The sequence below is a fragment of the Thamnophis sirtalis genome, unplaced genomic scaffold (assembly GCF_051295495.1).
Source record: "Thamnophis sirtalis isolate CommonGarterSnake01/CBP01778 unplaced genomic scaffold, rThaSir2_p1.2 scaffold_4, whole genome shotgun sequence".
NCBI classification, from domain to species: Eukaryota; Metazoa; Chordata; class Lepidosauria; order Squamata; family Natricidae; genus Thamnophis; species Thamnophis sirtalis.
The window spans coordinates 7,364,978-7,378,528 of NW_028261384.1; the positions used below are offsets into that span (position 1 = coordinate 7,364,978).

The 13,551-nt window shown below is 46.0% G+C and overlaps 1 protein-coding gene across 1 annotated transcript in view; it reads left to right on the forward strand.

Annotated features, from left to right (window-relative positions):
• The first annotated feature begins 4,860 nt into the window (after positions 1 to 4,860).
• Positions 4,861 to 13,551, forward strand: part of OXSR1 (oxidative stress responsive kinase 1) — a 101,006-nt gene continuing 92,315 nt past the window's right edge. Inside the window, exon 1 of the mRNA XM_087712428.1 lies at positions 4,861 to 5,035. Coding sequence (XP_087568554.1) covers positions 4,963 to 5,035 — 73 coding nt within the window. The 5' untranslated portion in view covers positions 4,861 to 4,962. The remainder of the gene's footprint in view (positions 5,036 to 13,551) is intronic.

The window sequence follows — 13,551 nt, forward strand, 5'->3', positions numbered from 1 at the left end:
CAAAAAGCAGTGTTCCAGAGTCCTTTTTGCAACCGTCTAACAAGCAAAGCTAATGGGGAAGCAAGATTTACTTAACAATTGTGTTATTAATTTAACAACTGCAGTGATTCACTTAACAAATGTGGCAAGAAAATGGGGAAAAACTCACTCTGCAAATTTCTCACCTAGCAACAGAAACGTTTGGGCTCGATTGTGGTGATAAGTTGAGAATTACCTGTAAATGAATGGTTTTAAGCCAAGGATTATCTATATTTAGCCTTCTGGGCAGGTTTGGGATTTTATTTTTAACTTTCCTGGTTGGTTTTCCACCATGCCTAGGATGGCTGCCATGCCAGAAGAAAAGCAAGATAGACAACATCCATATGTAGGAAGTTATCACCCAGCCCTCTCCCAGAAAAATGAAATATCCTAGGAAATATTGAAAAGGCAGAATATTTCTCTGGATGTGAAAAGGAAGAAACATGTTTTAAAAGACAGAATAGCTGCCTGCAGCTTTCTGCCCATCCCCACTTTGTCAATGGGCCATTAAGAAGGCCAAGCTAGTCCACTTTACATAATAAAGACTTCTCCATTTCATCTCCAGGGGGATGGGATTAAAGTATGATAATATTGACCAGTTGTGGGTTGCTAATCCCGTTCCAACTGGTACGGCTGGAACGGGGCTGGCGGTGTCCTCGTGCACGTGCGCAGTTCACGCATGCGTCTTAGCGCCTGCGCGATGCTCCAGCTGCTCACGGAGAATCGTGCAGGCGCTGTAGTAAGTTACTTACTTCCGGGTTCACTGACCAAGCGGTCCGTGTGGAGTGCTGCGGACTGGTTGAAACCCACCCCTGATACTGGCCCTTTACTCAACTGACCACATGGCATCTGAGAACTCAACCAAACCTGGATTCAAAATGCAGCCTAGAGAGTTGCCCCTGCATGGCCCTATGGGAGTCTGACAACCAATCAGAGTACATTTCTTACACAGGAAAAGGAAACAGAGAGGTGGGACTAAACAGGGTATAAAAAGCCTAGCAAGCCCCTCCCTCGGCCCTTCTCTTCTTCTCCACCAACATTGAAGCATGTGATCACCTTTTCTGTTCAGGACTCAAGCCATGTGGTCCTGTCCACCAATAAACCATCTTTCCAAGCAGCCTCCGTGTCTCCAGTGTCTTTTTCCCCACTTGGAGCCGAACCCAGAAGGACGTTTCTTTCATCACATATTTGCTTCTTCTTTTTTTTTTTGAAAATTTTATTGTTTTAATTAAACAAAAACACAAAAAAGGAATCATCTTTCGTTACATCTTGTAGAAAGCATGTCGATTGGTTACAAATACATTTCGTGCGTTTCTTCCACAATCATTACATATACTTCATTCAAATTGGATTGTACATTTTAAATCAAATTTTTTAAAATGAATTTTACTATCACTGTTCCCCAGTTCTCATTTAACTACAATTATTTAGACGCGGTTTTATCTAAAATCATTTGTATTTAAAGACACAACCAACTACTGGCATTCATTCGCAATTTCAATAAACCTCCAACAACATTACACCTTTATAACATATTCTGAAACAAAGCCAGTTCATAAAATATCTAACCATATTTGCTTCTGATCAACAGTAGCTCGCCACAGCTGGCTTGTTAAGTAGCTCGGCTGGTTTTTCCAGCTATACTTACCTGATGGGGAGAGCCCCTGAAAGAGAAAAGAAATACGCCCCCCCCCCGGGGCTCTTGAGGTCAAGAGGAAAGTTATTTGCCCCTTCTGAATAACAGGTAGCCTGTTCATTCTCAAACTGGATTCAACTTTTTTACATTTTCACACAGCCTTTTTTTTTTTTTAGGGTTGATGGTTTTTCCATCACCTTCCTGCCATTCAGCTCCAAGGGAATAAGTACAGCTCTATCATAAAATGTAAAGGGGGTGTAAAAAGGGAATTTTGAGGTCATCTAGCCCAACTGCCTGCCCTGTAAAAGAATCTATTACTGTAGTGGTGTCCCTGAGATACGGCTGTATGGGAGGAATTCAATTTGCTGATGTCCCAGATCTGCTTCCATGTCATTTTAATACAGGGCTGGGGAACAATGGTCCCTTGTGTAGACTTCCAACTCCCAGAATTCCTGAGCTAGCATGGCTGGCTCGGGAACTCTGGGAGTTGAAGTCCACAAGTCACAAAGGGGCCATCATTTCCAAACTCTTGTTTAAATGCACCCTGTCTTGTCTTGTCAACTTGGAATAAATCAGACGGAATCTTATAGTACCCCATTGATTACTTCTCTCCCATCTGGTGGTGAAGCTATCTATCCCACTTTTTTCTAGCCTATGAAGAAGTAGGTTGTGGTCTACTTTGTCGAATGCCTTGCTGAAGTCGAAGTATATTATGTCCACAGTATTTCGCTGGTCTGCTAATCTAGTCACTATTTTGAAGAATGAAGTAAGATTGGTTTGGCACGATCTGTTTATAACAAACCCGTAGCAACCAAAATTTGGGGCTCAACTGTGGTCAAAAATCAAGGACTATCTTTGCCTTCCTCTGCATGGCAGTCTTGTCCTAGTAAACTCTTCCTTCTTTTGGGCAATTTTCCTTTCTGTTAGAGGCACTAAAATAATCCAAACATAAGGTTTCCTGCTGGAGCAAAGGGTTGGACTAGATGACCTCTAAGATTCCTTCCAGCCCTGGATTGCTGTGCTGATTTCTTTTCAGCAGCTTATCATACAGTGTTGACTTTTTCTTCTATGCAACTTTTGGCTTGTTTGATCTCCCCTAATCACTACTTTACCCTTCTTCCTGCTGGATTGTTCCTCACATCCAGAAAGATTTTCAGCCCTTATCATTAAAAAAAAAACAAAAAAAACCCCCCCAAATTCTGCAGGACAGAAAGGGTGTTTTTCAATTGCTCAGAGACAGCTCCGCGAGAGGGGAGGGCAGTGGCCTATTTCCACTTAGAAGGCGGCATCTATCCTTTCAACTGTTTCTTTTGAACAACTATCCCATGTAGGAGAAAGATACTTTGTACATGGCTTGGCTCAAAAATGATGAAGAAGTGGAGAATGTAAATTCCAGGGATCAATTAGGACATGCAGGCATACTTTGAATTTTTTCCCCTAGACTCCCACTTTGAGCAAGGAAAGGATCAGCTTAAAAGAAGCCGAATCACACAAGATAGATTTACAATTATTCACTTAATGATGGAAGTTACTAAAAAAAAGAAGTGACATGACCGTTTTCCCCCCACACTTATGATGAGTGCAGTTTCCCCATGGTCATGGGATCAAATTTGAAATGCATGGCAATTGGTAAATATTTATGATGGTTGCATTGTCTCAAGGTTATGTCATCCTTTTTTTTTTGCGACCTTCTGATAAAACCAATTGATATGATATACAAGGGCAATAAAGGCTATACTATAAGCAAAAGCAACAGGGAAATCAGGTTCACCTGTGTGACTAACTTAGCGACTGCAGTGATTCAGTTAAGAATTGTGGCAAGAATGAAGCAAAATTTACTTAATTTAATCCACAAACAGTTTAACAATGTCAATTTTAGGCTCTATCGTTGTCGTAAGTCCAGGACCTTCTAGTTAATACTATAATTTACAGGTAGTCCTCAGGTGCGACCCAGAGGTGGGTTGCTCCCGGTTCGGTCCAGATCAGGGTGTAGGAAGTTAGCACCCAGGCCCTCTCCTAGAAAAATGAAATATCCTGAGAAATATTGAAAAGGCAGAATATTATATTTCTCTGGATCCGAAATGGAGAAACATGTTTTTAGGCAAGATTCACTCTTAATAGCCCCCACTTTCCCAGGCCAGTCTATTCTACATAACAAAGAGTTTCCCCCTTCAGCTGCAGGGTGATGGGCATGACAGTATTAGGCCCGTCTCACCACAGGGCACCTGGGAAGAAGCAATGCTCAACCAAACATGGACTCAGGACACCCTACAGAGCTGCCCCTGCATGGCCCCATAGGAGTCTGACAACCAATCAGAATACATTTCTTACACAGGAACAGGAAACAGAGAGGTGGGGCCGAACAGATTTTTCCTCTTGTTCACCCAACTTACTACCGGAAGCCCGGTAGTAAGAAAAATGGAAAGCCACCACTGACCACAAATGAGCCCAAAATTTATGCTGTTAAGTGAAAAAGTTTTTTAGGGGATTTATCCCATTGTATGACTTTTCTTGCCATATTTGTTAAGTGAATCATGGCAGTTGTTAAATGAGTAACACGGTTGTTAAGTGAATTTGGGTTATCCATTAACTGCTTGTTAAAAGGTTACGAAATGACTCCTAAACACTGCAACTGTCCTAAATGCGTCAGTTGTCGAGCATCTGAACGTAAATCACGTGACCCTTGGGATTCTGCATTGATAAGTGTGAAAAATGGTCATATGTCCCTACTTTCGAACGGTCACTAAATGAACTGTACTGTTGTCAATTGAGGACTATCCGCCCTTCTATTTCTCAACGTTAACCCCACCCCATGCAGTGAAGGCGGGGCTAGAGCCTTATTGACAGCGCCCCAGCCAATAACCGAGGCAGCCTCTGCTCCTTTCGCCAATCTCCGCCCACCGTCGGTGACACTAAAGGGGTGGAGCTTTGGGAGCAGACCTCAGCGCGGGCGCCATCTTGGGAGCGGCGTCGCTCGGGCCACACTTCCCCCCGTCTTTCCAGCGTGAGGGAAAGTTCAGGAGGAGGAGGAGGAGGGGCGTGAAAGGAATTTTTAAAAAGCATAGAGAAGACGGGGGGGAGGGGCTGAGCTTCGGAGTGAGGGCGGAGCCGCCGAGTCGGCGACCCGCTCAAGATGGCTGCCGCGGAGCCCCCGCCCCACCCCGGGGCGGCGTGCCGTGCGCGTGACGTCACCGCGCCTGGGCAAGGGCAGGTGGGAAGCCAGAGCGGGCGAAGTTTGGCCCCTGCGAGGCGCCGCGGCGGCTGTGCCCGGCCCAGCTCTTTCCCTCGCCGCCCCAGCTTCGGCTGCCATGGCCGCGGAGGACTCCGGCTCGCTGGCCTGGTCCATCGACAGGGATGATTACGAGCTGGAGGAGGTGATCGGTGAGTCGGGCGAGACCCGGTGGAGGGGCGGCAGGAGGGGGGCGTGGGTGCCCGGTGCCCATGCAGGCGGGGAGGGGGGCTTTGCGCAGGGAGGGGGGGCTGTCATCGCCTGGGGGGGTTGTGGGCATCCTGCTGCCCATCCCCCCTTGCAGCCACCGGGTGCAAACGAGGGGCAGCCCCATGCAGCCCCCTCCCCTTCGCCTGCTGCCCTCCCAATGGTGGGTGGGATGTAGAGAAAAGAAGGAAGACCCTCCCCATTCTTGCCAGGTTGCATGCCCGGGGGTGGGAGCGGGGGCGGGGGTCTGCCATCCGACCCTCGGTACAGCCAAGGTGACCTCGCTGGCCTCCTGTATGGGTGGATGGGGTGGGGGCTGCCTTTGGGAGGGCAGGATGCACCGGGTTGCCCCCTGGAGAGAGGGTGTTCCTGGCCTTTGGGAAGACTTTAATAGCTATAAATCCAATAAACCAAACCAAACCGAATAGAGCTGTGGAAAGGGACCTTGGAGGTCTTCTAGTCCAGCCCCCCCCCCCCCCCGCTCAAGCAGGAGACCCTACATCGTTTGAGACAATTGCCCATGTCCAGTCTCTTCTTACAAACCTCCAGCGATGGAGCACCCACAACCCTTTTCTTAACATTTATTTATTTATTTTCCTCAAGCATGAATTAGATAAAATAAGTAGAGACAGGATTATGAATACATGAAATGGATACCAATACAAGGGAAAGTTAGGACAGGGACGGAAGGCACGCTGGTGCGCTTATGCCCGCCACCCCTTTAGGGACCTCTTAGGAATGGGGTGAGGTCCACAGTAGACAGTTTAAGGTTAAAGCTCAAGTGGGGGTTTGAGGATGTAACAACGGAGTCAGGTAGAGCATTCCAGGCGTTGACCACTCTGTGGCTGAAGTCGGATTTTCTGCAATCGCGTTTGGAGCCTTTACCTTGAGTTTGTATCTATTGTGAGCTCATGTGTTGTTGTGCTTGAAGCTGATGTATTCGTTGACAAGTAGGAGGTTGTAGTGGATGATTTTATGTACTTCGGGAGGCAAAGCCTTTCCACTGGTTAATTCTCAGGGTTAGGAAGTTTTTCCTTATTTCTAGGTTGCTTCTCTCCTTGCAGAAGGAGAACCCTGGGTTAAGGGGATGGTAAGTAACCGTGATGGCAGAAGGAGTTGGAGTCTCTCTGCTGGGAGGCTGCCCGTGGGCAGTCGATGGTTCTCCTGGGAGAAGAGACATCGGACTAAATGTCCGTGGAGATTCTCGGTCATTCAGGTCCTTGCCTGTCCCCATGGTGCTTTTCCCAAAAGGCAACTGAGCTTTGTGTTTTTCCTTGACGACATTTCTGAAGATTGAACTGCACTGAAGAAGCTTCTGGGATGAGAAGTGAAATGTCTTCAAAGAAAAACAAAGGAAGCCGAGTTTCCCCCGGGAAAAGCACCTTTGAGGCGGACATTGGAATAGATCAGGGGTGTCAAACTCGATTTCATTGAGGGCCGCATCAGGGTTGCGTTTGACCTTGGGAGGCGGGTGGGCGTGGCCAGCTCAACATCACTCGTTTTGGGGGTGCCTGGGGGTGGCCTGAGTGGTCTGCCTGGGAAAAGGGGCTCCCGAGATCCGTTTTCGGCTGCGCCAGCCTCCTGCAACCCTCTGCCAACAAAAACCGAGCTCAGGGGTGACTTTTAGAGGGAATCCGAGAGTGGGGAAAACTGTAAGAAAAATTCAACACAGGAACGCGGTTTATAAGCTTTTCATTCTTGTGCTTCTATGCTTTATCTCGCTGGACAATCGACTGATATAACTTGGTTTACCAAGTATAACTCCACCATGGTGGTTATCCAGGAAGCCTTGGTTAAGCCTGGATTTGAGAACGCAGGCATTTCTTGACACGATCAGCGGGGAAAATGGAACTCAGTTTTCCCTGGCAGAGGCACTGCGGTCCGGTCCTTCGTTGTCTTCAGGGATGGCCCACGGGGCCTGATCTAAGCAACCCTTGGGCTGGATCCGGTCCCTGGGCCTTGACATCCCTGGACTAGATGGACCAGTGGCCCAATCTGCAATGTACCGTTTACATTAGTTCTTCGTTTTTTCCCCCCTCTGAAGGCAACCTGCTGAGGTGGGTCTCCAACCGTGGCGATTTTTAAGACCTGTGGACTTCAACTCCCAGAATTCTTCAGCCGGCTGAGGAATTCTGGGAGTTGAAATCCACAGGTCTTAAAGTTGCCAACGTTGGAGACCCCTGTGCTGGGAGACACCTGATCTTTTTTTTTTTTTTGATTGGCCACCAGGGGTACAGACTGCGAGGTTAGATGGGCCAGGGTCCCATCCAGCAACCCACTTATGCTCTTTTACTGCTTTTCTCCTTCTCCAGAGCCCATCTGCTGGGAGACAGGTGGGCTTCCTTAGGGACGCGATTGGTCCCTGGGAGAACAGAGGGCTCAGCTAGATGGGCCATGGGTTCATATCCAGCAGGGAACAGTTTCTGTTCTAAAGTTCGGAAAGAGCAAGGAAAGCCTTGGCTTTAAAGGGAAGAAATGATCCTCTGTTCTTGTAAATGCTGCTTTTAATCAGCTTCTTGTCCTTCCCTTGGAAGGGCTGTGCAAGAATTAAAAATTCCGCTTCTGAGAATTTTGGCGTTGAAGGACTTGTGCTTGTGTTTTGAGATATGTGTGTCTGGTCTTAAACTAAAAGGCACACCAGCTCCGGTTTGTTTGTTTTATTTAAGTGCATATAACCTTTAATTCCATTCCTGAGGCGAGCACTGATAGTTACGATGATGACGGTGTTACATTTCTGTGGGTGCTGGGGCGCCTATAAAATTATGACCATTTATGTTAGCTTGAGTATTCATTAGGACCAAGAAAGAACCTTGCTTTTTTTTTTTTTTTTTTTACTAACTCTGCTTGAAGTGTCTCTCCCACTCCCACCACTCCCCCAATTAATGCTTGAGGGATGAAAAAAAAATTGAATACTTGTGGTTTAAAAGCTTTGAGGCTGGGGTGTGTGGCTGTGCTCTTAATTTTGTTTGCAGTTAAGATTCATTGTCCTCAAACTTTCTCCAGCTGCAAAATTTTAGAAATACTGTGTGTGAGAAAGAATTTGCACTTTTAAAAACGTTTTGGCTAGCATGAACACTGGGCATTTTGGTTGTGGGTATATTTCAATTCTCAGGAATGTCTTGAAGATCAAGGAGAAATGACGTGGAAGATGTGGCAACCTCAGATTTCTTTCCAACTCTCCGGGGACGGCAGGAAAATGGGTGCTTATTCACCTTTCCAAAGAGGAAACCGAGGCCCCTAAAATTATTTCAGATATTTGGGTTGCTCATCACACTAATCTGTTGTAAAGCCCATTTTTCTTGTCTTGGTGTGTTCAAACAACTCTTATCCATTCAAGTTGAATACGTTCAGCAGGACAGATCCTTTGCCATTGTTGTTGGGGAATATTGCCGTTTGAAGATAAGTTTATTAATAGATTATGATCAAATTCAGGTTTCCTTAAAATCAGCGTTTCTCAACTTTGGCAACTTGAAGATGTGTGGACTTCAACTCCCAGGATTTCCCAGCCAGGGGAATTCTGGGAGTTGAAGTCCACACATTTTCAACTTGTGAAGCTTCAAAAACACTACCCTACGTCCACACATACCTTAAAGGTAAAGGTTCCGCTTGCACATAAGTGCTAGTCGTTCCTGACTCTAGAGGGCGGTGCTCATCTCTGTTTCAAAGCCGAAGAGTCAGCGCTGTCCAAAGACTTCTCCGTGGTCATGTGGCCGGCATGACTCAACGCCCAAGGTGCAGGGAACGCTATTACCTTCGCACCAAAAATGGTTCCTATTTTTCTACTTGTATTTTTTACATGCTTTCAAACTGCTAGGTTGGCAGAAGCTGGGACAAGTAACGGGAGCTCACGCAGCACAAGGGATTCGAACCGCTGAACTACCGACCTTCTGGTCGACAAGCTCAGCATCTTAGCCATGGTACATCACACTGAGCTGAAATCAAACCAATTTGTTATGGCATTGTGCAAATTGTCAAATTTTGGGATTTTCCCCACTATGGTTGCTATATTCTGCTTCTGCAATGTATCTTAGTTGCTAGATTATTTTATTTTCCACTTTACCCTTCTGCTATCCTTAGCGTTGCTTGTGAACTTGCCCATTAGTGTTATTTGTGAATCAGACCATTATGAGTTGATCTGCAGATCATGGTTTAAACTAGAGGCCTTCAAACTTGGCAACTTTAAGGCTCTGCTGGCTGGAGAATTCTGGGAGTTGAAGTCCACAAGTCTTAAAAGTTGCCAAGTTTGAAGACCTCTGGTTTGAAACCTACATGAATTAAGCCATTTGTCTATTACTATTCACAATTCCTCAGTGTTTGTGAAAACCCTTATTCATACTGTTAGTGAGGGATGGGGTTGCCACCAAAGTGAATGGATCGACTTTGCTTCTTTCAGCTAGAGATTCATTGCCCTTTCTGAACGACATCTAGTCTGTTTCTTAAGTTGGATTTTGTCTAGAGTGAATGCAAAGTCTCTGTTCTTTGTTCCCCACCTTCAGAGAACATACAACACAGTGACTTTTTGAGGGACCTGAGAGTAGAAAACTGTTAAGAAAAATTCAACATGGGAACACTGAGCTTTCCATTCTTGTGCTTTAATTGCTTTATCTATTTGGGCAATCTACTGATATAACTTGGTTTAAACCAGTATAAATCCGCCATGATGGTTTATCCAGCAAGCCTTGGATTAGCCTGATTTGAGAACACAAGCATTTCTTGACACGATCAACGGGGTTAAGCTTGGCTCAATGGCTAAGACGCTGAGCATGTCGATCAGAAAAGCCGGCAGTTCGGTGGTTCGAATCCCTAGCGCCACTTAACGGAGTGAGCTCCTGTTACTTGTCCCAGCTTTTGCCAACCTAGCAGTTCCAAAGCATGTAAAAATGCAAGTAGAAAAATAGGAACCACCTTTGGTGGGAAGGTAACAGCGTTCCGTGCGTCTTTGGCATTGAGTCCTGCCAGCCACCTGACCATGGAGATGTCTTCGGACAGCGCTGGCTCTTCGGCTTTGAAACAAAGATGAGCAGCGCCCCCTAGAGCCCGTATGTGCGAGGGGGACCTTTACTTTTACTTAAGCTTGGATTAGTTTTTTACATCACTACACATCAAGTAACCTATGTGCCAGTCATTGGGGACAGCTGCATAGGTACTCCATTTATATTTCTGCAAATATACAGGTAGTCCTCAACTTACAACAGTCGGTCGTGTAGTGACTGTTCAAAGCTACAATGCCACTGAACAATGTGACTTATGGTTGTTTTTCACAGTTACGACCTTTGCAGCATCCTCATGGTCATGTGATCAAAATTCAGGGGCTTGGCAGCTGACTCACATTTATGATGCTTGCATTGTCCCGTGGTCGCGTGATCCCCTTTTGTGACCTCCTGACCAGCAGAAGTCATTGGGGAAGCCAGGTTGCTAACTAATCGACTGCTGTGATTCACTTAACAACTGTGGCAAGAAAGGTCATAAAATGGGGCAAACCTCACTCGACAAATGCTGGTGGTGATATGCATGCGCCATTGTGGGCTACTCTAAATCAAGATTTTGAGTGGATCTGTCTTTAAAGACATCCATTGGGACCCGCGACACTTTTCAAAAATCCCATCATTTTTTTTACGGATAAACTTCTTAAGTATGATTTGGCTTGAATAGAAAAAAAACGTGCTATCAATTCTCATCCTTCTTCATCAGAACTCTTGACTGACTGACTGGACAGTGTCACATCCGACCCATGGGGGTGCTTAGATCTGTCCAGTGAGGCCGTGCTGGAAATAGCAAAGGACTAACCCATGGTATCTCTGCCACTGAAAAAGGAGCTCAGAAGGGCCGCACGTTTTCACTGGCAGATTGTTTCTGGCAAGGATTAAATTCTACTTCGCTACCGGTTCGCAAATATGAGCACATGCGCTCCGCTCTCACGTGCCCCCTCCACTCATGCACAGAGTGTCAAAAACGGACGTGATGATGTTCAGGTGGGTGGGCGGAGCCATCTACCAAGCGCCCCTACAAAGGTAAGTAGAACAGCGAGGGTGGGGGGAATCCGCTGCGCCATACGATTTAGATAAGCTAGAGAGCAGGAAATCCCGCTTTCTAGCTAATATAAATCGTGCGTCACAGCTGATCGTCAGAAATACTGGTTTGCCTGGTGTTAGCTTTTTTTTACTACCGATTCGGGCGAACCAGTCCAAACCGGTAGTATTTCAGCCCTGGTTTTAGGTGGAATCACAACCAAAAATGGAGCTTGGGAGCCCGTTTTTGTTGGCGGAATGCTCGGGCCACTACAGGCGCCCCCGATATGAGTGATGTGGAGCTGGCCACACGCACACTGCCTCCCTGAGGTGAAACACAACCCTGATGCAGCCCTAAATGAAATCGAGTTGTAAGTGCTCTCAGTGGTATGTTCCGGATCCCGTTGCAACCGATACGGTGCAACGGGTCCGGGCGTCCACCACATGAATGTGCACATGCACACGCGAGCAGAGCACGCATACATACTCATCGCCCGTGACGCTTCTGTGCCGCTCCAGCTGCTCGGCGGAGCATTGCACAGGCGCTGTATGCTCCGTTCGCGGAAGCCCCGAAAACCTCAAATACTGGTAAAGAGGGTGGGCACCGTACCGGAACAGCCCCTGGTGCTCCCACCACTGAAAACCTTCAGTATCTTCTGTTGGAGATGGTCTTCCTCCTGGATTGCCCCTCAATTGTGGTCATAGCTGTAACTGTAACCCAAGTCAAGTCCTCCCACTTCAAACAATAGTGAATCCCTTGGTCCTTCAACATATGTCTAGTTTGGTTCTTGGAGGCAAATTCATTTTAAGATGGCATTTGTTTCTATCCTAGTTACCCTTTCTCCTTTGTTCTCTTCCGCCGCTAAACTCAAATCTCCTTCCACGCCACATGAACAGTCTGGTTCTAATTTTTCTCCTTTCGGTTCCTTTAAAATTAGAACTAGGCCTGGTACTTCTAGTCCTTCCAGGAACTGGTAAATGGAGTGATGGTTATTGGCAGTCTCGCGGAAAACAAAAATCTCACTGACAGACTGTCGTTCCTCGTTTTCATATGCTTCATATTTCTTTTCGAAGTGACAGTGAATGAAATGCAAAGATTGGTCTTTTCCCGTAGACCCTTCACCCTTCCGTTTTTTTTTCCCACCGGCTGGTTTTATCCATTCTGCTTTTTTTGAAATTTCTCTTTTCTTTCCTCTTCATCCTTCCTCTCCCCACCTCCCTGATTCCCAAATACTTTTGAACGGCCAGGATGTGGCTAAAATCCTTGCAAAGAACACAGACAGTTTGTAGGAAGACGAGCTAAAGGTCAAGAGCATTGCCTATATAGGTATTTGCATGCCCTTCCATCCTATTTTAACAAACCATAGTTCTCCTGTCTGCTTTTGCAATCCCATCTCTTTCCTATCCCTTCCAAAAAAAAGATGCAATTGAAAATGGGTTCATTATTTTTCTCTTCACTCCGTTTTCAACCTTGCAGCAGGATACAGAAGTAGGCAGTGAAAGTTATGTATTAACAGTCTGCGTTTTGCCAATAAAATAAAGTGTTGCACCAGGAAATAAGAGAAAAATAACCAATTTCGTTGTATTTATTTTGTACAATGACAATAACAATAGCAACAGCAGTTAGATTTATATACCGCTTCATAGGGCTTTCAGCCCTCTCTAAACGGTTTACAGAGTCAGCATTATTGCCCCCACAGTCTGGGTCCTCATTTCACCCACCTCGGAAGGATGGAACGCTGAGTCAACCTTGAGCCGGTGAGATCAGAACCGCCGAACTGCAGATAACAGTCAGCTGAAGTGGTCTGCAGTACTGCACCCTAACCACTGCGCCACCTTGGCTCAATAAAGGCTATACTAAGAATATAATGGAAAAAATGAGATTGGATCTGCATCCATAAAAGCATAGTTACAGAATGCTCCTTTACTTTGAATGGGCTTAAATCTCTCAAGATCCGCTCAATCACATACATATAAGAACTATCGTATTTTTTGGAGTATAAGACACAGCTCCCCCCCCAAAGAGGGTGAAAATCTGGGTGTGTCTTATACACTGAATACAGCATTTTTGGCCTACTGAACCCCCCTTCCCCTTTTGCATAAATGGCAGGGGGTTTAGGAGGCTTGCAAAGTGTTCTTGAGGGTTGGGGAGGATAAAAAGAGAGAGAGCAAAAAATGGGCCATTTTGGCCCCCCCGCCAGCTCCCAGGAGCACTCTACAAGCCTCCCAAAGCCTCTGCATCACACACACACCCTTTTTTTCTGCAAAAAATGTTTTTTTGTTGTGCAGAGGGTTTGGGAGACCTGCAGAGTACAAAAACTTTTTCAAAAAAAATTTACCTCTTCAAAATCATGGTGCGTCTTATACTCCGAAAAATATGGTAGCTGAAAACCTGGTTGAAACCTTTTGTGTCATTTGTGAGAAATCATGGAAAACTGGGAAGAAGGGGAACA